We start from the raw sequence: 25,862 nt of genomic DNA on the forward strand, positions 1-25,862 counted from the left end.
ATATGCTATTCTGTTATTATAAAATGTATTTGCCTCTGCTTAGAAATAATCCCGCCTGAAACTATCTGGCCGGTATCTTTCCATAGCTCTGGTGACTTTTTCTTGTCTTGAAGAGATCATAGATTATAGATGTCACAGACCTGGGAATACTTTGGTCCTGGGAGGGACTACTGCCCCCTTGAAGCATGCCTCAGAACCATTTAGAAGGACAGCGACAGACTTTAACTAAATTTGACATGCAAGCCAGTGCTATTTTGGGCACAGTAGTTCTCTGACAGGCTGAAGGACGCTCATAGTGGTGGAGAACACAACTGGTATAAACATGCCTGGGATTACTGTTTAAAATCTCACTTTATGAGGAATCCTTGATAAAATCTCAAATTCTTGTTGTGACAACTTCTCCCCCCTGAATGAGCACTATCTCCCAATTTTAAATAGTACCTTGGTGCAGCAAAATTTGGTGACCACAACAGATATGTGTTTATCTACTGCCTGGGAGGAAGACTCAGTCTGACTTCTTAGGAATTTTGATGGGATATTTTCATTTTCAGTTTTTGAGTTTCTTTTTCTTTTTTTTTAGTTTTCAGAAGTTCCAGCAGGACATGATTTGCAGGTGCTGTGGACTCATAGACAGGGCCAAAAATATTCTATAGAGGGCCTGTCTCACCCCCCGGGTTCAGTAAATCATTGTATTTCCCATGTAATAACAATTCTTGAACATTTAATAATTCTGCATTATTTCCTTCCTCTATTGTTGGAGTTTATAGACGGCACTTTATTGACTCTATTATTCCTACTAGACTTTAACCTCCCTGGCGGTACGATATTTTCTTTCATTTTGTACCCGGAGCGGTCCAAACTTCCGGAGCCGCGGCCGGAAGTTCGCACCACGCTCCGGATATGCGGATGCGGACATCTATCCCTGTGCCGTTCAAATTAACTCATGGCGGATCCCGAGTGTGGCTCGGGGTTACCGCTGCTTGCAGTGTAATGTGACCCCGAGCCACACGGGATTACCGCTAAGGAGGTTAATGAATACATTTCCAACTAGGTGTCATCAGTTAGGGTTGTCTCTCCGCACAGTCAGAGCTGGCAGGGTCAGACTGGGCAAGGACACACACGGTTGACAAGGGGAATGGTAACGCCCAGTTGGTAATTTATTTCTACATTTCTAGTAGGAATAACAGAGGATTGGCACAACATAGAGTTATATGAAAAGATGCTCCAGAATTGTTATTTCAGGGAGAATGGAAGTAGTTACTAAAACAGAAATGGTAGGAGAGAAAAAAACTAAAATATAAAGAAGAAGAGCGCAGCCCTCATTCTAAGGGCCATGAAACACGGAGGATACTCCATAGGGCACAAACCCACCTGAGTCCGGCCATAAGATGCTTGTTCTGCCTATTACTACACAGGTCTGCTTGGCTTGACAAGGAGGGGAGACCATTGCCAGACTCCTCTGGAAGTGGCTTATCTCCCTGAGAACAGAGGATCGAGCAGCTGAAATTAAACATGCCCAATCCTTATCTCCACCACCATCTGCTGTTGGAGGAGAATTGGGAGGTCCCCATATACATTATATTGGTAGGCCGGTCCCGCCAAAATTGATGGGTTGAGCTGACATATATCTTATGTGTATGGCCAGTTTATGACTAGCCCTGCGCAATTCAATCGTTTTCCACTGGCTACACAGTCAAAATGAAGCTTGAAACTTTATCAAGATGTCCAACCTGCTCGTGACATTTTTAGCCATAAAGAATAAATAAAGTTAGGGTACTTTCACACTAGCGTTTATTTTTTTCCGGCATACAGTTTCGTCCTAAGGGCTCAATACCGGAAAAGAACTGATCAGTTTTATCCTAATGCATTCTGAATGGAGAGTAATCCGTTCAGGATGCATCAGGATGTCTTCAGTTCAGTTGTTTTGCCTGATCAGGATGGAGAAAATACCGCAGCATGCTACACTTTCCGGAATGCTGGATCCGGCATTTACTTTCCATAGGAATGCATTAGTGGCGGATCCGGCATTCAAAATATCGCAATGCAGGATCCGTCCTTCCGGTCTGCACATGCGTAGACTGAAAAAAGTGAAAAAAATTTATGCCGGATCCGTTTTTCCGGATGACACCGGAAAGACGGATCCGGCATTTCAATGCATTTGTAGGACGGATCAGGATCCTAATCAGTCTTACAAATGCCATCAGTTGGCATACATTTTGACAGATCTGGCAGGCAGTTCCGGCGACGGAACTGCCTGCCGGATTCCTCTGCCGCAAGTGTGAAAGTACCCTTAGGCCGCCACTGTGATTTTCGAGCAGGTTTTACTAGCTGTCACCATGCAGGCGGAACCTTTCACATCATCATCACTATAAGGCCTCATGCACACGACTGTATCCATTTTTCAGATCCGCAGACACAGATACCGGCTGTGTGCATGCCTCATTTTCCCCTTGTATGCAAAATTGACAAGAATAGGACATGTTCTATTCTTTTTTGCGCACATTGTGCGCTGTCCGCATCCTTTGCAGTCCTATTGAAATGAATGGATTTGCATCCGTTCCACAAAAAATGCAGAGCTGATGTGGACCAAAAAATATGGTTGTGTGCATGAGGCCTAAAAAGAACAAAGAACGCATATCTGGAGAGCAAACTCTACCAAAACCTAAAAGGCTCATGCGTGCATTTGAATAACAGAGCTTTTACTCACTCTTAGGGGTCATGCACATGGCCGTTGCCCACCGTGACCGTATTGCGGCCCGCAAACAGCGGGTCCCCAATATACAGGCACTGGCTGTTTGTGCACCGCATCACGGATGCAGACCATTCACTTGAATGGGTCTGAAATCTAGAAGGTGCGGTGCAGAACTGGGGCACGGATCGGAAGCACTACAGAGTGCTTCTGTGGGTTTTCTGTCCTTGCGGTCGCACTACAAAAAAGTAGTGCCTGTAGGATACAGATCGCTTACCCCAAGTGAATGGGTCCTACGTCAGCATAGAGTGGCCCTACATTCGGTACCCATTCATTGCGGTCCGCATCATGGGCCCGGCTGGCATGAGCCCTGATCAAACTCTCCTCATTATCCTCAACCACCAAACTCACAGCCTATGGTAAGGACGAATCTTCATCGTCAATCTTCATATATTTCAAATGTTTATGAACCATTCAAAATACACTGGCTAATAAACATTTGGATTATTTGAGGATTTGGCGCTGAAGATTCGTCTTCACCGCAGACTGTGGGTTTGGTGATCCAGGATAAAGAAGGGAGGTTCAGAAGGAACTGTTATTCACTTGCAGGCATGAGCCTTTTAGGTTTTGGCAAAGTTTGTTCTCCACATAGGCATTGTATGTCTCTATAAGTTGTTGATTATGAAGACCATGGAATCCAGAAAGGATGGAAGCAGCGGGCCGAGTCTGAGGAGTAACTGCGGTGCGGTGGAGAGATTGTGCATGGTGTGGCTGCGGATAGTAAGCTATTGGCGTGTGATTATCCAAGGAACTAATCTGTGTCATAAGATGGTGCAGTGGCGCTTTTCTTTATTTGATTTAGGCTACATGCACACGACCGTATGTGTTTTGCGGTCCGCAAATTACGGATGCGCAAAAAAAACGGACGACGTCCCGTATGGCATCCGTTTTTTTTTTTGCGGATCCATTGTAATAATGCCTATCCTTGTCCGCAAACTAGAAAAAAATAGGACATGCACTATTTTTTTTGCGGAGCAACGGAACGGACATACTGATGCGGACAGCACACGGTGTCCTGTCCGCGTTTTTTGCGAACCCATTGAAATGAATGGGTCCACATCCTATCCGCCAAAAAAACGGATCGGACACGGAAACAAAATACATTCGTGTGCATGAGGCCTTACATTATCATCACTATCACGTTAGCAGACCCTCCAGGTACAATCCAATAATAACCTTGTATGCAGAAATCGAATTTTAGACTCAAAGACGCCTCTTTTTTTTTACTGCTTTTGTATGAACAGACTGTTTACCGATGCTCCTACTTTAAAGAGGAACTCTACACCATACAGTCACTTTACCAAAAAGCTGACGTTCACTTTCAATCTTTTCCCTAAGGTTCCCTGGAACAAGACTGGAAATTGGATCAGCAACCTAAGAGACTGTTGGAGAATAGCACCACAAGTACCAGCAGTAATACACCTCTCCTCCTCCACAGCATTTTGAGATGAGCTGAAGGAGACAATTGAAGTATATTACTACAGTACCTTCTTTATTCTTAGATCTTGGTGCTTGTTTGCCCCCACCCCCATGATTCTTGAAGGAGTTTTCAAGGACTTGGATACTGAAGACCAATCTGCGGTCAGACAGATTGCACCCCCGCCAATCAGATGTTTTGGGCAGCCACCAGAGCTGGAGAATGTACAATGGACAGAGCTGGAAACAGAAGCCTCCAACCACTGCTGCCTTCTACAGCTCAGCTCCCATTCACATGAAGTATGCAGTACCAGTACACAGTGGTTAGAGCCTTCTGCTTCCAGCTCTGTCCACTGTATAGTTTCCAGCACTTGGTGCAGGTTTCAGGTGTCGGACGCCCATTGATCTGATATTGATGGCCCAGGTCAGTTACCAGGCGATATAAGCAGGAACAGCAGCCAAAGGATTAATCCAGAAACAAGCCAGTACAGAAGAAAAGTCTATAGGAAGTTACATAATATAGAGCCCTGATACAAACTAAATCACAGGCAACTCGGTTAGGAACCAGCCATCTTAAATCTGCTGCCTTGCTCTTGGATTGGACAGAGTTAGAAACCTGATTGGCTCGGCTTCCAGTCACTTGGCTGATTGGCATGGCAGCCCTCCCACATTTTGGCACACTTGTGACTCACAAAGTCTATCAACAAGGGCTCATTCACACAAACGGATTTTGTTTCCCTTTCTATTCTTTTTTTTTTTTTTTTGCAGCCCGCATGCAGAACCATTCACTTCAAAGGGTCTGCAAAAAAAAACGGAAATTACTCAATGTTGTTTCCGTATATCCGCAAGTCTGTTCTGCAAAAAAACAGAACATGTCCTATTCTTGTCCGTTTTGCGGACAAGGACAGGCATTGTGAAAAAGGATCCACAAAAGAACGGATGCAACACAGACGACACACGGATGCCATCCGTATTTTTTGTGGATCCGTGTTTTGCAGACCGGAAAATACATACGGTCGTGTGCATGAGCCCTAATGGTGCGTAACAATTGTGGAAATAAGTGAGCCCTAGGACTCCTGTACGTGGTTGGTATGGTCATTGTGGCACGTTATATATCTATTTCAGGAGATTGTAAAATTCTGCAAGTTGTAAACACAATGTATTACGCTTCAGAAAGTTTGAGGTTTACTATGTGACCACCTGAATACTATCAATGCCCCTGGGTCCACATGGGCTAATTTTGAGCTTGTGCCTTTACCCTACCACAGACGGCAGCAGCTGTAAATACAATCCTATTTTAGCAGAGCTACAGTATATGCTATTTGCACATATTTTGTAGATTTCCATGAATGCAGAAGTTATTACGTCATCACATGGTATAATGCTGCAGAGATTAACCCTCACACTGCTGCGCTAATGTGACAAGAAGTTTCTGAAATGAAAAAATGAGTTAAATTGAAGTTCCTCATGAGCAATCTGCGCAGAACAGAATGGGGTACCCTCAAGGATACAGCGTGCCAAGTAATGGAGGAGGAGGAGGGTGGGAGGGGTGCGGGTGAACATGAGAGGAGCGACCAGTTTTTAGCAGTCAAAGTGCCACACCTCCCAGGATACCCAATATCACAGTGTGGGAAGTTCCCTAACCAGTTCTGTGATCTAAAAGAGAAGACCAAATGCCACATCTCATGCCCACTGTGACTTTTACATGTATGGTGACCACAGGCGTGAAAGTCACCACTCTCCCTATTGTCCACGACCTGGCGGCGCTGTGATTGTGACTGGCGCAGCTGGCGGTAAATGCCCTTACTTGTCATTCTGTCACTATCACCTTGAGAGTTGTTAGATAAGTGCAGGAGCCAGGCATGTAGTAGACGTGGTTGTTAAAATAACCCCCCCTCCCCGCCTTCTCCTAAAGCAGCATCAGATTTATCAAGATACAAAGCCCTTTCTCCACCCTTCCCCCTGGGAGGCCTGATAAACAGCAGCCTTGTGATAGTGACTGGACGGCTTCTCGCCGCGCAGGAATGTGCTCGAAATGTTCTACTTTCTCTCTTTACTTATTTATAGGCAATGCCCCAGCAGAATGCTCTGCTCCACAAGCTGAAGCACACATGGCACAACACTTCGGGCTGACATGACAGTCCTGATGAGAACTGCGAGCGATTGAGTGGCTCTGATCTTCTGGAATTGGACAATCCTTCACCTGAAGGCATCAGAACCTTAGCTGTGCCAGGGCGGCCACCAGCAAGAGGAGGTCATGACAGTGAGGAGATATCTCACCCACCGTAGGTGTTAGATCAGCAAAGTATTCAAAAATTCCATTCGGCTGCTTCGCTTAATTTTACAAAAGAATTTGCTTTGTGACAAACTACTTTGTCACGAAGCGTATTTCTTTGTAAGTAGTGGGTGCAATGACATTGTACCCCTCGGATGCCGCAGACCAAGCTGATCGCGGCGTCTGACATTAATAACACAGTGTAAAAAAAATAATAAAATAAATCACACTTTTGCTCACGAAGAGCCAACTGCCGCCATCTTGACGATCTAGCGCAAAATCTCACACGGCCCGTTATGACATCATCATGTCAGCCGGCGTGGTGACATCATATATCAACGCGCATCTCCAATCAAGATGGCCGCTGCACCCTCTTCACACTCAAATGAATGAGGTAAGTATGATTTGTTCTGTTTTTTACCGCCATTCAGGGCAAATCAAATTTTCCCTGAAATTCGGATCGAAGCTCGCTTCGTGGAATTTGATTCGCTCAGCACTAGTGTTAGACATTACTGCGTACTGTGGTAGATATCAATGTTATTTGGTCCAAGGGGTTAAAGGCCCCGTTTGACAACAAGCCCTTTTGTTTATATTTTTATGACAGGAAAAATGGTGGTTCGAACGCTGCCAGAATTGGGAGCCCCAAGATCCCACTATTCTACGAAACGTAGAGCATGTGCCGCGCCTCTCCGCAGAGTGGTTTCAGATCAGTAAAAAAGGTATGATCACGGATGGCAAGTCCAAATGGTGCGGAAAATGCTTCCGTTTTGTCGCAAATTCCATCCTCTGCAAAGGCAGACATCCACTACATAAATTGACATGTTGTGGATTTAAAATCTGCATCGTATGCCAATTTGTATCGCAGATTTTAAATTTTTTTTATCGCAACCCCATTTTGGGATTTTCCGCATGCAATTTTCTGCTGCGGATTTTCCATGAATTTCAAGTTGCTGGATCCTTATTCTTTCCTTACAGACCAGTGTTAGGTTAGCGCCCACGTGCTCGCTTCCATGGAACGTCTCTGCTCTAAAGTGAAATCTAATAAAAGTCTGGATCTCTCGGCGCCCTAGCCATCGCGTGACGCGTGCCTGTCACTATAGATGGGTGTAAGCTTGCAGATTTTGGCTCTGTCCCACTGGCAGTCATTTTTGGGACAATCATCTCAGCTATCAATTTACACCCAAGGATAGTTTTTAGGAAGAACATCTACAGGGAATACATATCCATTGCAGGAAAATGACCCATATCGGGGTCTTCAGCAGGCCAGCATGACCGCTCCTTTTCGATCGGATTGTTCTGTATATTGCTTCCCCTAAACTCATGTGAATTTCACTTTATCAGTTTCAATTCCTATTTAGATGGAGACTTGGTTAAATCTTTGTAGACAGTTCATGCATGCGAGTGACAGACGGCACTTACCCTTGATGCTGACGCCAAGTCCCCCTGCATCCTGCTTCGTGACCCTCACTGTCCTGCGCAGGTTGATAATTGACTCCGGGACACCCCCCGTGGTTTCACCCCCATTTACTGCTCTCTCTTCTGGGGCCCCAGGTTCTGGCTCTGGAGTGAAGCTCAGAGTCTCTTCCCCTAGCAAAAGAAGTATCCTGAGCCAGCGTTCCCCAGGACTTCTGAGCTCCAGCAGTCCACTCCTGTGAGCCCTGGCAGGAGAAGCCATGGTCACTGTGCCTGGAGAAAACTGCTGGAAGAAGAAGAAGAAGAAGCAGGAGGGAAACCTCTCGGGCTTGGGAGGGATGAGGGAGGGGGGGACAGGAGGAAGACCTACTCATTGCTGGAACCGCCCTGCTATCCTTCCATACCCAAATGCTGCCACCCACACACTGACAGTGCTGGAGTTGACTTCTTCAGCCAGTTCCTTAACCACATTAGACGTTTATTTCTTCTCTACATGAACTACTTGTAAGAACGATACAATGAAGGAGAATGAAGATCATAAAGCAGAGGGTGACTCGCACTAAACAGACATTGCAACAGTCTGGCAGAAAGTGTCATTGGGCACAAAATGGGCATCAAATATAACAGGCTATTCATTTTATACTTCCACGACTAAAGGGCCTTTTACGGAGGGCGAGAATCTTAAAGATAAACGCTAACGAGTGTTCATAGCGATTATCAGGCTACGTAAATGTACCGCTGATGAACGAGCCGATCGTTTGTGCACACACAAAAATCAGCGTTTGCCAGCAGCAGATTGTGCTGTATAAACACGATCGCCTTCCCGCATACAACAAGTCAGTATGGGGACGAGCGATGGCATTAGCGATCACTGCTCCACTTACTGTGGAGGAGATCCCTGCATGTCAATACAGCGCTCTCCTCCACCGGTGATCAGCAGATTGTTGGGAAGGAACGTTTCCTTCATGATAATCTGCGGCTCTGTCGTCCCATGTAAAGGAGGATGCCGCATAGAAACAGGCATCAAAGCCAGGGACCCCTGGAGGACACGGGTGCTACCGTGGTCTGTATTATTGTTTATTTTTTGGACTTTGCATTATTTGCACTCTATTGTATTATCAATATAGGGGCACCGGCAGTTTGTGCACCGCGGATGCGGAAGCATTCACTTGAATCGGACCGCAATCCTGAATGTGCAGAACTCCATAGTGCTTCCGTGGGGTTTCTATATGTGCCTCCGCACCGCAAAAAAGTAGTGCATGCACATCCGTCAGATACGGATCACGGACCCAATGAAAATGAATGGGTCCCGTGTCCGCATACGGCAGCCCTACGGTCGGAGCCCGTGCATTGCAGACCACAATTTGCGGCACGCATTCGTGTGCATGAGCCCTAACTGTGTACGGCATTGTAGCCCTTTGGTTCTACGTGGGTAGGGATTCGTTTTCATGGAGTATTTTATGATAAAGGTCATGTTGTTTGATTATCTTGACATACTGTGTGGTGTCGCTATTTCTGGAGCTACGTGTTGTGCACATTCGATGCCATATTGTGGTATTGAGCCGGGTATGTGTACGTGTGGCACTGAAGACCGCCATCAACATGGGCAGAAGCTATTTTTGCCCATTTAACCAAGTAACTTTTGTTTATCAAAGGGATGATTGACTTTAGGGCGCTCATTTCCTAAAATAAAATAAAATCAAAGTATAAAAACACTGAATAGAATTTGTTGGAAGGTAATTCTGGGCATCATAAGTGGCATGGAGGTCTGCGGAGAAGATATTTACAGCCACATGAATATGTAACGGAGAGGACTGAAAGGGTTAAACGACCTTGGTCCGCTGACTTCTCGCTATACACGGAGAAATCTGCACAGAATACTGATGAAACCAGCCAGGCTTAGAGACTCTGGGAGCGAAAACTGGCATCAAAGTGGGCAATGAGGCCATGGTGTGCCAATAGCTTTGACAGTATTAACAGAAGTGCTAAGGAAGAACTCTAACCAAGGTAAACTTAGGGGGAGGCAATGTAGTCCTCACTGTTTATAGAGGAACTTGCTCTCACTTTATAAGGGGGGCCACCAGCAGTTTATGGGAGAACTCTGGCTGGCACTGTTAGGGTCCATTCACATGTCCGCAATTGGAATTGCGGACCCATTCATTTCCGGGTCCGCAATTCCGATCCCGAAAAATAAAGAACATGTCCTATTCTTGTCCGCAATTGCGGACAAGAATAGGCATATTCTATTGGTGCCGGCGATGTGCGGTCCGCAAAATGCAGAACGCACATTGCCGGTGTCCGTGTTTTGCGGATCCGTGAATCCGCAAAACACACATGGTCGTGTGAATGGACCCTGAGAGGGAGTAAGCTGGTTGTGACTGCTGGATTAAAGGGGTTCTCCGAGAATTAAGAAAATACTTAAATATTACTTTTTTTTTAAGTAAAAGTAAATTTTAGTTATATTATCAAAATAACAGACATATCACATACATTAAATAACACCATAATCCCCCTGGTGGAGCGAGGTTGAAAAAGAAAAAAAAAAGACAATAATCGACAAACCCCCTGCAACCATACGCTCTACCATACAGACCATATTTCGGACCATACTTCCAGCTTGTTTTGGGAAGTGTACCTAATCTTTTCATATGCCTTCACTTTATTAACCAAACTAACCCAATTATTAAAGGGGTCTTTCACCTAAAATCACCATTCTAGAACACTAACATCAGGATCTCCATTCCATTCCCCATATTAGAATGCTACCTTCCATATTGCTGTCCATCGCCGATTTTCTCAGAAAAACACTTTTATTCAATATTTTTAATTAGCTTCTATAGGTGCCCAGGGGCGGCGTTCATGCGGCCGGTGCCCAGGCCCCTCAGTGCTTTTCATACTAAACCCCTCCCCTTTCACCCCTCTAGCCCGCCCTAGGTTCTTCTGATTACGTCCTCCTCTTAGTGAGAAATCCAGCGCCAGCACCGTTCAACAGATTCGCCGCGCCTGCGCACTTCATTCCACATAATGGGCAGTGAAGTGCGCAGGCGCGACGAATCTGTTGAACGGCGCTGGCGCTGGATTTCTCACTAAGAGGAGGACATAATTAGAAGAACCTAGGGCGGGCTAGAGGGGTGAAAGGGGAGGGGTTTAGTATGAAAAGCACTGAGGGGCCTGGGCACCGGCCGCATGAACGCCGCCCCTGGGCACCTATAGAAGCTAATTAAAAATATTGAATAAAAAAGTGTTTTTCTGAGAAAATCGGCGATGGACAGCAATATGGAAGGTAGCATTCTAATATGGGGAATGGAATGGAGATCCTGATGTTAGTGTTCTATAATGGTGATTTTAGGTGAAAGACCCCTTTAACATCAGGAGCGGCGCTGGCCATACACCCACGAGCTATAGTCACTCCAGCCAACATAAGCTCCATAGAAATAAGTTTAAACTTATGGGCTGAATCTTTTTCTTTCACAATATCCCCCATTATAGCCACTTGAACATTAAAAGGTAGCTGTACCCCAACCCTATTTTTCACAATTCCATATACACCCTGCCAAAATAGCTGAACCTATCTGCAATGCCAAGTTGCTATTCGGGCAGGGGATAGGTATAACCGATGCACAACATGAAATTGTATTACAGTGTAATTAGTACTCACTGGACAACTGCTCATATTCCTGTAAATCCTATCCCAATCTGCCTGTACGAATCCTGGAAGCTCACATCTCCATCTCGCCCAGCTGGGAAATGACAACCTACCTGCCATGCCCTGTAACAGTCCCCTATATATATGTGATATTCTTCCCTTCCTGTGCCTTAGTCACTATATCTATTACCCTATTATATTCTATCGTAAATAACAGAGATTAACCTACAGAAAAATAAGCCAAATGTGATATCTCATCTAATGTGAGAATAACCCCGTCCCTAAAAAGTTGGGAGATGTATTTAATACCCGAGATAATCCAAAACTTATCTTGTGACATATAAAAAAATTCACCCAAGTGAACATTTCCCCAAAGTGGCGTGAAATCTAATGAAGTAGTAACCGCTAATAGCTTCTTCGTATAGTCCCACACCTTAGGCCTCTTGCACATGACGGTATGTATTTTGTGGTCCGCAAAAAATGGATCTGCAAAAAATACAGATGACATCCGTGTGCATTCCGTATTTTGCGGAACGGAACAGCTGGCCCCTAATAGAACAGTACTATCCTTGTCCGTAATGCGGACAAGAATAGGACATGTTCTATTTTTTTGCAGAACGGAAATACGGAAATGGAATGCACCCGTTTTTTTTGTGGACCCATTGAAATGAATGGTTCCGTATATGGTCCACAAAAAAAAAAATGAATCGACATGGAAAGAAAATACATTCTTGCACACGACCGTATGGCTTTTTTTGTATTTAGCGGCCTGCAAAAAAAGTATCCGCAAAAAATACGGATGACGTCCGTGTACATTCCGTTTTTTGCGGAACGGAACAGCTGGCCCCTGATAGAACAATACTAATAGGACAATAATAGGACATGTTCTATCTTTGAACGGAATGGAAAAACGGAAGTCAGTTTTTTTTGCGGATCCACTGAAATGAATGGTTCCGTATACGGTCCGTATACGGAATGCAAAAAATGGAATGTAAACGGGGAAAAAAACGTTTGTGTGCAAGAGACCTTAAGAAGATTCACCATGGACCGGCAGGCAGGTGCGTTCATCTGCTTCAGTTGTCCAGATTCCAGCAGCACAAATATGCTATCATATCCGAAATTATGAACCAGGTCATTTAGAACGGGGTCAGACTGCCATTCCTTTATCCTTTGTAGCTGCGCTGCCAAATAATAACCTCTAAAAAAAAGGTACACCCAGCCCTCCTGATCTAACAGGATGATATAAGTATTTTATTTTCATTCTAACATGCTTTCTCCCCCAGATCAGATCATTTAGTAACCTATCAATAAGTGAAAACGTTCTATTATCAATCCAGACTGGAGCAGCCATAAACAGGTACAAAAACTGAGGGAGGACAATTCTATCAGCCATCGATAGTGGTAATTTAGACCAGATCGCAATCTTTGCTTAAATATTACTTAATAATAAATATATTCTCAAATACCTTTCATTAGTTATAATGGATCCTTTTGTCTGGGGGACAATCTTCAGGGGAAACAAAATGGCCGCTGTCTCATTAGTTCAAACAAAGCCTGTCCTGATCACACAGGAGGACAAGTTACTTTACAACACTGAAGTAAAGAGCTGCCTCCTCCTCCTCCTCTCTACTTGTCATGGATTATGATCCTGAATACAGATGATAAGAACGTTAGCTTAATCTCTGGGGAATTTAGTTTATGAGGAGACATGAAGTACAGAGAGGACGGACAGGACAGGCTGTGGTAATGGAGACTGTAAACAAGTGCTGTTGCTCATCAGCCACATACCTCCTCTCATGTCTCCTTGCAGCGAGCCGGACCGCAGGGGAAAACACGTGAGGCTACGGTGGGCCGGTGGGGGTAGTAGTTCATGTACTCACGGTTAGCAGAGCCTCCCTGGGCCGGCAGTGCAGTGGATGGGAAGACAGCACTAAATCCTGCGGGGCACTCTCTATTGCAGGGAACACCAGCCAGAGGGAAGGTGAGGTGCCCTTGATGGTATAGGTGTTTAAAGTGCTTTGGTGGCTGGGCCACTGTGTTTGTGACGCCAGCACTATAAGGTGAAAATGTTAAGTGTAGTAGTAGAAACAATGAGGATTCGGCTGTAATCAAACAGTTGAACATTTACTGAATCAATTGTCTTCAGGTAGTCAGTACAGATACAGTTAATTTGTATGGCATGAGTGATGACTCAGAAATAGGTTCAATAGTATTCCTTTTATCAGGTTTCCTTATCTTGAGCTATCCAATAAGGGCGTTTCTCCCTCGTGGCAGGCAAACTCTCTGTGACAATATTTGCAGGATTCTCTCCTGAAGTATTCAGGTTCACTATATCCCGGAAGGCTTCTAGTGAATAAGGATAATTATGGCCTCTAATTATAGAGTCGTGTCCAGGAACTTGGAAAGTTACTCTTGGTCACTTGTGCTTGTGAAGTCCATAGGCCAGACTCAGCTCTAACCTTCACTAGGCTTGCTTCATATTCAGACGTAGACTTACTGTCCAGTGCTAAGCTGCTGTAACTACTCTTGGTTTGTCTTCTCCAGGATTGATCAGGTCCCGGAGGAAAGAAATTGCAGCTACATGGTGTATAAGGCCTGTTTTTCTTCTTCATACACTTGCTTTCCTCCTCTCACTAAGTACATCACTTCAACTAACTTTATTAACACACCCCAAGCTATATATATTATGTGGCGCCAGCACCACCTAGGGGCAGATGGGTGTAATGACATTGCCAGCCTCATAAATAGGAAATACCATACATTGCAAATACATTAGATAAATAGGCAGATGTTTAAAGTTTCCCTTTTACACACATATGTGGGACGCTGCATCCTTATCATCTCCATTCCCTCAGAGAGTCACCTGTATTCAGGATCATGATTCCTGACAAGTAGAGCAGAGAGGAGAATGAGGCAGTACTATGGCTCATTGTGGTGAAGTAATTTGTCCTCCTGTGTGCAGGGGCGGACTGACCGGTCGGGCATTTCGGACGTGGTCCGAGGGCCCGGCCAGGATAGGGGCCCGCCGCAGCTGTGCTAAAGAGTTTTTTTTCACCGCCTATTTCGCGTCCCCTCGTCACGTGACCTATTCCTCCCAGTAGCCCATACATTACAGGCTTTTTCTAGTTGGAGGAGGCTAAAAGACCTTTCATGATGTCACGACCACGTGATCCTGTGTGGGCGGAGTCAGTCTCCTGGGCTGGCTGTTCAGCGTGAGGAGGTAAAGGACCTGTGATTATGTCAAGACCATGTGATCCTGTGTGGGAGGAGTCAGGCTCACAGGCTGTGCAACTGGAGGAGGTAAAGGACCTGTGATGCTGTATGGGCGAAGTCGAGTGAGATTCCCTAGGTAAAGTCTGTGACCAGGGCCCCACCTATGTTGCAGATCTACAACTTTCAGAATTTCTTGCCCACCAAAGACTGCCAGGACATGCTCAGAGTTTTAGCAGCAGCCTCAGAGCCACAGGTTGGAAAATATTGGTCTACAGAATTATTTATATATCTTAAGGGCTCTTTCACACTTGCGTTGTCCGGATCCGGCATGTACTCCATTTGCCGGAATTACACGCCGGATCCGGAAAAACGCAAGTGAACTGAAAGCATTTGAAGACGGAGCCGTCTTAAAAATGCGTTCAGTGTTACTATGGCAGCCAGGACGCTATTAAAGTCCTGGCTGCCATAGTAGTAGTGGGGAGCGGGGGAGCAGTATACTTACCGTCCGTGCGGCTCCCGGAGCGCTCCAGAATGACGTCAGAGCCCCCTATGCGCATGGATGACGTGCCATGTGATCACGTCACCCATGCGCGTGGGGCGCCCTCACGTCACTCTGGAGCGCCCCGGGAGCCGCACAGACGGTAAGTATACTGCTCCCCCGCTCCTCGCTACACTTTACCATGGCAAACAGGACTTTAGCGTCCCGGCAGCCATGGTAACCATTCCGAAAAAGCTAAACGTCGGATCCGGTAATGCGCCGAAACGACGTTTAACTTAAGGCCGGATCCGGATCAATGCCTTTCAATGGGCATTAATTCTGGATCCGGCCTTGCGGCAAGTCTTCAGGATTTTTGGCCGGAGCAAAAAGCGCAGCATGCTGCAGTATTTTCTCCGGCCAAAAAACGTTCCGGAACTCAAGACATCCTGATGCATCCTGAACGGATTTCTCTCCATTCAGAATGCATTAGGATAAAACTGTTTAGGATTCTTCCGGCATAGAGCCCCGACGACGGAACTCTATGCCGGAAGAAAAGAACGCAAGTGTGAAAGGGTCCTAACTTGAGCAAGTAGTAGTTCATTTGGCTTCATTTGTGTCATCCTCTAGGCTCAAACTTGTTTGTCTAAAACAAATATTTTCCCCCCCAGTATAATAAACATTGAGTGCGGCGCCCCCCCCCAGTATAATAAACATTGAGTGCGGCGCCCCCCCCCAGTATAATAAACATTGAGTGCGGCGCCCCCCCCCCCCAGTATAATAAACATTGAGTGCGGCGTCCCTCCCCAGTATAATAAACATTGAGTGCGGCGCCCCCCCCAGTATAATAAACATTGAGTGCGGCGCCCCCCCCCAGTATAATAAACATTGAGTGCGGCCCCCCCCCAGTATAATAAACATTGGTGGCGCAGTGGGCAGTGCCAATGAGGGTTAAAATAAAGAAATAAAAATTAACTCACCTCCTCCAATTGATCGCGCAGCTGCCGGTCTCCTGTTCTTTCTTCAGGACCTGTGGTGACGTCACTGAGCTCCATCACATGGTCCATTACCATGGTGATGGATCATGTGATGAGCACAGTGATGTCACCACAGGTCCTTTGACAGGTCCTGAAGAAAGAACAGGAGACCGGCTGCTACGCGATCAATTGGAGGAGGTGAGTTAATTTTTATTTATTTTTTTAACCCTCATTGGCACTGCCCACCAATGTTTATATATTTATTATACTAGGGAGGGGGGCGCACTGCGCCACCAATGTTTATTATGTTGGGGGGGGGACGCACTGCGCCACCAATGTTTATTATATTGACCTTCTACTACGCATTCTGCATTAAAGAATGCTATTATTTTCCCTTATAACCATGTTGTTATAAGGGAAAGTAATACAGTGAATAGACTTTCATCCTAGCAACCATGCGTGAAAATCGCACGGTTCAACCGGAAGGATGGATCCGGCATTCCGGTATTTTGAATGCCGGATACGGCACTAATACATTCCTATGGGGAAAAATGCTGAATCCGGCATTCAGGTAAATCTTCAGTTTTTTTCGCCAGAGATAAAACCGTAGAATGCTGCGGTTTTATCTTTTGCCTGATCAGTCAAAAAGATATACCTGAAGACATCTTTTCCGGTATAGAGCCCCTGTGACGGAACTCTATGCCGGAAATTAAAAACGCTAGTGTGAAAGTACCCTAAAATATTAAGTTAAAATCCCCCCTTTCCCAATTTTACATATAAAATATATAAACAATAAACTATTAAATTATTAAAAAATATTTCCTATGCGGTGAGAAAATAGGATAGGACTGTTCTATTATGGGCCGAACGTTTCATAAAATGCGAAATGCACGCAGCTATTTTTGGTGTTTTTTTTTTTTTTTGCACGGTATTGAGTATCGCAATACTTTTTTATGGTGACGAAAGCGAATCAAAACTTTGGTATCGAAACAACCCTACGCCAATCTGAATGGCGTAGCGTTGTCACGATACCAAAATTTTGATTCAGTTTTGATTTGGTGACTAAAAATTTAATTTGGCTCCTAAATTTTTCAGTTCAGGAGCCAATGGCTACTAGGTATTTTTTTTAGTCTGGAGCACTGTGCCCAGCACCCCGATTCCGAATGTTATGCTGGCCTGGTAATGGCAGCGGGGCCCGGTGCAGTCACTGTATTTTATTACACCGGGCCCCGCTCACTGTAATACTAATATTCATATGTGAACAACTTGAAATCCCCTGCGATCCTCTCCCTCTCCCTCTCCGTACTCACAAACTCAGTAGCAGGCCGGGCGGCAGCGCAACTCACTGACGTCACGCGCCTGCTCCTTCCACTTTATGAATGAAGCAGGCGGAGCAGGCGTGTGACGTCAGTGAGTTGCGCTGCCGCCCGGCCTGCTACTGAGTTTGTGAGTACGGAGAGGGAGAGGGAGAGGATCGCAGGGGATTTCAAGTTGTTCACATATGAATATTAGTATTACAATGAGCGGGGCCCGGTGTAATAGAATACAGTGACTGCACCGGGCCCCGCTGCCATTACAAAACAAGATTTGGGATCATTCACTCACAGGACACTGTTATGGGGGGATCTGTGGATGACACATATATAGCATAAGGTGCTATATATGTGTCACCCACAGATCCCCCCCACAACAGTGTCACCCACAGAGCCCCCACAACAGTGCCATCCACAGAGCCCCCACAACAGTGCCATCCACAGAGCCCCCATAACAGTGCCATCCACAGAGCCCCCATAACAGTGCCATCCACAGAGCCCCCATAACAGTGCCACCCACAGAGCCCCCATAACAGTGCCATCCACAGAGCCCCTATAACAGTGCCATCCACAGAGCCCCCATAACAGTGCCATCCACAGAGCCCCCATAACACCTTTTGGTTCAAAATATTTTTTAATTTGGCTATTCCCCACCCCTCTTGTAATTGTTCCGCTACTTGTGGGCTGCGCGGGAATGAGTTCAGTCACTTCGGTGGGCAATCCTGTCCTGCAGCGCGTGATCCCGCAAGACCCGCCGCTGTAGGTCACGGGTCTCGCGGGATCACGCGCCTCAGGATGGGATTGCGCACCGACGTGACTGAACTCATGCCCATGTATCCCGCAAGTAGCGGATCAGTGGAACAAGTACAAGGTGGGTGGGGGGGATGATCTGTGGGGTTGCCCAGACGGCTAGGCCCTTCACAGCAGTTATTAACCCCTTTCAGCAGTCCCCCATTCACTGAAGGGGGACTGCTGAAAGGGATTAATAACTACTGTGAAGGGCCTCCCCCCTTTCACAGTAGTTATGCCCAGATATGTGCCCCCTTCACAGTAGTTATGCCCACACTGCTTCTAACAGCGGATCACTAATGGACGCTGAGACTAGATCACCCCATATGAGAGCATTGAATCAATGCTTTCCTATGGGGAAAATCTGACCCTGGAGGTCATCATGCAGGGTGTGAGGACGTCCAGCGTCAGATACCAGACCAAAGGTCTGTTTTACTCTAGGAAGCCCTCAGAGGCTGACTTATTGCTGGAACGTAAACAATGCAGTTTCTCTAGAACATTGCAGCTCGATTTGCAAAAGGGACACTGTACCCAGACCACTTCAATGAGCTGAAGGGGTCTGGGTGCCTTTTGTGTCACTTTAACTTTTAAATCTTATTAAAGATTGTGTAGGGTGTGACTGGAGGCGGGACAAGGGTGGGGCTTGCAGCAGAACATGGGTGGGGCCTGTAAGGGGGCCCTTGATTTATTTTGCCCGGGGGCCCTGAGGGTTCTCAGTTCGCCCCTGCCTGTGTGATTAGGACAGGTTTTGTGTGTACTGATAGGACGGCAGCTATTTTGTTTCTCCTAATGATTGCTCCCTACACAAAACAAGCCATTCTAAGTAATGAAAGGCATTTGTGAATATATTTATTATAAAATAAAATGTAAGTATTAAAAAAAAAATTATTCCTGGAGAACTCCTTTAACCCCTTAGGGATATAGGACGTACCGGTACGCCATGTTTGCCGAGTCCTTAAAGGGTTTCTATCACTTCGTATGACATAATTAGCTCTCAGATACTAGCGATCCGCTAGTGTCTGCTCTGGCCAACCATCCTAATATAACAGCTTTTGGGGCAGCCGTTTTGCTAAAAAAATAACTTTTATAAATATGCTAATGAGCCTCTAGGTGCTATGTGGGCGTCATTAGCACCTAGAGGCTCCGTCTACCTTCATACACAGCCACCGCCCAGCGCGTCCCTCCAGCCCGCCCATCTCCTGCTGAATGCGATCCTCCGTGTGACGCAACGGACGAATTCTCGCGCATGCGCCGTGCGCGGCTGTATTCGGCGCATGCGCAGTGAATGTCTGACCGCTTCCCTGCTCAGACATCTCCACTGCGCCTGCGCCGATGACGTCATAGTGCTCCAAGGAACAGGCGCAGTGGAGATGTCTGAGCAGGGAAGCGGTCAGAAATTCACTGGGCATGCGCCGAATACAGCCGCGCACGGCGCATGCGCGAGAATTCATCCGTTGCGTCACACGGAGGATCGCATTCAGCAGGAGATGGGCGGGCTGGAGGGACGCGCTGGGCGGTGGCTGTGTATGAAGGTAGACGGAGCCTCTAGGTGCTAATGACGCCCACATAGCACCTAGAGGCTCATTAGCATATTTATAAAAGTTATTTTTTTAGCAAAACGGCTGCCCCAAAAGCTGTTATATTAGGATGGTTGGCCAGAGCAGACACTAGCAGATCGCTAGTGTCTGAGAGCTAATTATGTCATACGAAGTGATAGAAACCCTTTAAGGACTCAGGACGTACCGGTACGTCCTAAGTTTAAAAGTATATTGCGGCGCGCGGGGGGGGGGTTAATAGGAACAGGATGCCCGCTGAAATCATTCAGCGGGCATCCTGTCACAATGCCGGGGGTCTCCCCCCCCCGTATCGGCGATCGCCGCAAACCGCAGGTCAATTCAGACCTGCGGTTTGCGGCTTTTACCTGCAGTTGCGGCGGCGGCAGGCGGTGCCATCGTGTACCCATGCGGCTGTGGGGGGGGGACCCGAGGGCATGGAAGGCAGCGCGATGTCTAAGGAGGGCCGGAAGGTGTCTCACAGGCCGGAATAAGGCTAGTTTCAGATTTGCTTTAGACATCACGCTACCTGATACTCGCCAGTCCAATTAACTGTAATAGGGACTGGTGGAGATCCGGCCGGAATCTCTTAAAAGCTAAGTGGTTGCAGTTCCCTCTAGGTGGCGCTATTACTTGAATGTACCAGAACAGTCTTTTGAATCCAAAGGTTTAGCTCTCTCAGGTCAGTGTTGACTTCAACTTTACATTGCTCAGCAGAGCCCAGAGTATTACACACAAACAATGTTACTTCAAAAGTACCGTTGTTTCAATAGTACAAGCGAAGAAAGGAAACTTTGTAATAAATCTTATTACAGAAACCTGTTACTTCTTTCCTTCCTCGTTGCCCAAATCACTCATTTTAAATTCACATTTGTTTTCGGTGAAGACATATTACCCGGTCGCTGAAGTTTATAGAGAGGGGAGGGGACAGGAGGGGGAGGAACCAGAGATGCTGACATTAGTAAGCTTACTCCCCCACTTCAGTGCTGGATTTACAGCTACACTGCTAAGGTCTGCTTATGTCCTCCATGCTGCTGCTGCTGAGGGTGTACTAAAGAGAAATAGTAGAGCAGGATCCTGTCACACACAATTTATATAATGGCTAGATATAGAGATATTTCTCATGCACACAAACGACAGCTGAATTTCTCATCTCTCAGCAATTTTCCGTGAACTGTGGGCCAACCACAGAAGGCATGGCATGTTCTGTCATAGTTTTCATGGACCCACAGACTTCTGTGGCTATGTTTGCTCCGCAAAATGGACCAAAGTATTGCAGGTCTCCCCTGTTTTTCCACAGACCTATGATCAGGATATGTGAATAAACACCTTATAATCAATGGATATGTGTGCTGTCCATGGGGAACACAGACTGCACATGTGAGTGTGAGTCACTGACGTGAATAAGACTGCCGCCATACATTCAGGCTTTTTGATGCAGTTTTTGAAGCCAAAATCAGGTGTGGATCATAACAGGAGAGACAATATGAAAGGGGTTATCCAGGAATGGAAAATGATGACCTATGCTAAGGATAGGTCATCATTATCACAACGGTGGGGGTCTGAGTCCTGGCCCCCCTGCGATCAGCTGTTTCAGAGAGCCCCTTTAAGGGCAGATACAACTTTTCCACTTTTTTCAATCCACTCCTGGTTTTCAAAAACTGCATCAAAAAGCCTGAACGACCTAAGCCTAAGGCTCCTTTCACACGATCGATTTTTCCGCGCGGGTGCGATGCGTGACGTGAATGCATAGCACTCGCACTGAATCCTGACCCGTACATTTCAATGGATCTGTGCACACAACCGTTGTTCTGGTCCGCATCCGAGCCGCAGTTTTAGCGGCTCGGGTGCGGACCCATTCACTTCAATGGGGCCGTAAAAGATGCGGACAGCACTCCGTGGGCTGTCCGCATCCGTTGCTCCGTTCCGTGGCCCGGCCAAAAAAATATATAACATGTCCTATTCTTGTCCGTTTTGCGGAGAAGAATAGGCATTTCTACAATGGGCCGCCTGTTCCGTTCCGCTAATTGCGGAAGGCACACGGGCGGCTTCCGTGTTTTGCAGATCCATTGATGGTTGCTAAGAGATGTTGTCTGTAAACCTTCAGTTTTTTATCACGCGCATGAAAAACGCATCAAAATGCATTGCACTCACGTGGAAAAAACGGAACAACTGAACGCAATCGCAGACAAAACTGACTGAACTTGCTTGCAAAATGGTGCGAGTTTAACTGAACGCAACCTGAACGCATCCGGAGCCAATTCATCAAGCTCGTGTGAAAGAGGCCTAAGACCTTACCTGTAGTACAAATAATATACCGCTGTGCCATATGACATATTCAGATCTGCTACACCTGTACAGCACGTTTGAACTAATGGTAAACTCTTTTGCAGTTTCGTGTCTTTCTATTGCTCAGATGCAGAGGATCCTGCTCACAGCGTCTCTCCAGGGTTACAAGCCCAGCGCTGATATCTGTCTGTAGAATAATGGCTTCTTCTCTCCATACATTTGATTTATGTGTTTATTATGGCAATACTTATTAGACCTTTTGTTTCATGAAAAGACAGCACAGTAGGATGGAAGGGCAAAGCGGGTCAAGTATCAGCGGCATCTATAAATACTTTCTCTGTTACCAGGGGCACTTTGTGTTTATTGAGGTGACATCAGGCCATATGACGGCATAGGGCGCAGGCTGCCATTGTCATACATACGACTTTATGTACTGTATAGTTGTTCTTACCTTTGTAAATGATTTCTGCCATAGAAGTATCCTGGGAGCAGAATGATTCATATTCTAGATTGTGATGTACTTCTGTCTAATTATGTACTAAAAAGATCCTGCTTAACAGTGTAGACTATGGAAATGATCACGCAATAGTAGCCCAAATATCAGTTAAAGGGGTTGTCCCACAAAAAAATATTCTATAGTTTTCAAACGAGGATCTGGATCTAAATACTTTTGTAATTGCATATAATTAAAAATTTTGTATAGCCACTGAATTATTCACTGAACTCTGTCTGTATAGTGCCACCTGCTGTTTGCTCTTTTTCTAATTTTTCTGTCCTGCTCATTCAGACAGTAGGACATGCTCAGTTCCATCCTTCAGCTGCCACCAGCTGTAGTAGAAAGGACAAGCGGGTTCTCCAGACTTAAAAGAAAAATCTGGCAGCCTTCTGACCTGTTGAGTCACTGAGGATTATTTGCTTAGCTTACGAAATGCGGGGGTTTCAGAAGTCGTTGCGGAGAGCCGGTTGTCGGGACTCAGTTTTCACTTTCGCCTAAATGGGTGGGCAAATGTCACCAGGGTTTTTTGTAGTTCGCCAAGCCCTCAAGGGCTGAAGGAAGGAAAATGTTCGGCGAGAGCAGAGATGCCCCATTTCTAATCAGCTACTCACACAGTGGGGACAGGCCCTGCAGAAGGCCTGTTCCTCCTCTGCTGAGGTGTTACTTTTCCATGCCGCTTTTTGCCTTGCATTCTTCGGTGCTTTTAGAATTGGCGAGCTCCTTTCCCAGTCCAGGTTTCACCCCGGCGGTCTCAAGCCAGCCGATGTGTCCATTTCCAATGCGGCTGTACGCATTTATGTCCGTCATTCAAAAACTTTTTTCCCATGGATCTTGGGTTCCCTTGTATCGCATTGTGGGCCCGGTTTGCCCTTACCAGGCTGTGGTGGATTTTTCTGCTCCCGTTGCGCTGGCGATTCTTTTCTGTGCCACCCCCTTACCCGTTTTCAATTTTGCTCTGTTTTCCGCCACTTTCTTGCCAGCCTGGGCCTCCCCCAGAGGAATTCGGCTCTAATTCGTTTAGAATTGGGGCGGCTACGGAAGCCGCCAGGGCTGGGTTACCGGACTCGGATGTTCAGCGCATTGGCAGGTGGAAGTCGGCATGCTTTACTTCTTATGTTCGCCCTGAGCTGTTATTGTGATTTTCCTTTGCAGATCCTCCTGCTCTACGGTTTGTTTTCTGGGGCACTCTTATATGCTATGGGCTGGGCAGAGAGCGGAGTTCAGGCCGGGTGGCCGAAGCCTGGGTTTCCATCACATGGAGGCCACGTGGCGTGGCATTTGCGGTCTTTGCTGGTCGCAGGTCCTGCCGGAGACCGTCCACCTCAGTAAGGCCATAGAATCCCCCGTTATACTAGTGATTCATGCCGGGGGAATGACCTCTGCATGCTTAAGGTTGCGGAGCTCATTACACTCATCAGGGCGGATCTCGAGCAGATACCTTTCTTTTTTTCCAGGAAACTGTGATTGTTTGGTCGGACAATGTCCCCAGGGACACGTGGCAGGGCGGCAGGGATATGGGCGCAATCGAGAGAGCCAGGCATACCGTTAATGCCCGGATCTCTCGCTTTGTCCGTTCACGGGGGGTGTCGTGGTCCGTCACCGTCAGCTCGGGGGGGACAACCAGCGGCTGATGGGGTACACTTGAATGATATCGGCCTTGACATATTTCTTTCTGGCCTCCAGGAGGATGATCAGGCCTTGTTTCTGTTGGGTGGGGGTCGGAATGCCGTGTAGAGGTACACGGTGTCACGGCTGTATGTGAGCAACAAGAGCATGCACAGAAAATAGAGCTACTGACCGGACCCAAACTAGGGAGGATAAAGGGTTACCCCTGTCAGACCCTCAAAAGCTCTCCCTATGCTGCTAAGCCCATGCCCGGATCCAAATGGTGGAAGGAGGCATGCCCGCGTACCTAAGACTGATGACCACTGTAACCCCTACAATAGTGGAAGGGGCACGGCCACCGGTGCCCTGCTCAGTATATGGAGGGAACCGTGGTCGCCTCGGATCCAGTCAGAAAACACACAGATACACAACAATGTCTGCACACTTAGCTGAAGGGGCTGCAGCCGCAGTGAAGACGGATCCAAAGACAGGCTGGCAATATCAGGAGTACTTGCTGCAGCAGAACACAGGTCCAGTGAAAGGATAGCATGCAAGGGAAGATACTCAAGCAAGAGCTACAACCCAAGTGAGAAATATAATCCACACCTACAATAGGAGGAGGGGGAATATAAAGGCAGGGAAATCAAACGCAGCTGGGAGGAAGGAAACAGAAAACTCCTCCCAGCTCTAGTAGTGACATCATCACAGGGGTGGAGAAACAGAGCTGTGAGAACGTCCCAAAGCTCTGGTAGTGACAGTACCCCCCCCCCCCCCTCTACGGGTGGACTCCGGACACCCAGGACCCACCTTCTCAGGATGAGCCCTATGAAATGCCCTGATGAGGCGAGTGGCTTTAATGTCCGACACCGGAACCCACATCCTCTCCTCAGGACCATAACCCTTCCAATGAACGAGGTACTGGAGAGAACTGCGGACAATGCGAGAGTCCACAATTCTGGAAACCTCAAACTCCAGATTGCCATCAACCAAAATCGGAGGAGGAGGCAAAGAGGCGGGTACCGTGGGCTGGACATATGGTTTTAAGAGAGATCTGTGAAATACATTATGTATCTTCCAAACCCGTGGAAGATCAAGACGGAAGGCAACAGGATTGATGACTGACAAGATTTTATAAGGCCCAATAAACTTGGGACCCAATTTCCAGGAGGGAACCTTCAGTTTAATATTTCTTGTAGACAACCACACCAGATCACCCACACTCAGGTCCGGACCAGGCACACGTCTCTTATCAGCCACACGCTTATACTTCTCACTCATCTTTTTAAGATTACTCTGAATCTTTTGCCAAATGGTAGACAAAGACGAGGAAAATCTCTCCACCTCAGGTAAACCAGAAAGAGCCCCTCCCGAGAATGTCCCAAACTGCGGATGGAACCCATATGCACCAAAGAATGGCGACTTATCAGAAGATTCCTGACGACGGTTGTTCAGAGCAAACTCAGCAAGAGGGAGAAATGAACACCAATCCTCCTGGTTCTCTGCCACGAAACAGCGCAAATATGTCTCCAGATTCTGATTGAGGCGCTCAGTCTGACCATTCGACTGCGGGTGAAAAGCAGAAGAGAAGGACAGCCGAACCCCCAGGCGAGAACAGAAAGCCTTCCAGAACCTGGACACAAACTGCGTGCCTCT

General features: G+C 46.7%; 1 protein-coding gene across 1 annotated transcript in view; it reads right to left on the reverse strand.

The window, feature by feature from the left end:
• SNTA1 (syntrophin alpha 1) overlaps positions 1 to 8,185 on the reverse strand; it is a 74,240-nt gene extending 66,055 nt beyond the window's left edge. Inside the window, exon 1 of the mRNA XM_040437192.1 lies at positions 7,860 to 8,185. Coding sequence (XP_040293126.1) covers positions 7,860 to 8,115 — 256 coding nt within the window. The 5' untranslated portion in view covers positions 8,116 to 8,185. The remainder of the gene's footprint in view (positions 1 to 7,859) is intronic.
• Between the last annotated feature and the right edge of the window lie 17,677 nt (positions 8,186 to 25,862).

The sequence above is a fragment of the Bufo bufo genome, chromosome 6 (genome assembly GCF_905171765.1).
Source record: "Bufo bufo chromosome 6, aBufBuf1.1, whole genome shotgun sequence".
Lineage (NCBI taxonomy): Eukaryota > Metazoa > Chordata > Amphibia > Anura > Bufonidae > Bufo > Bufo bufo.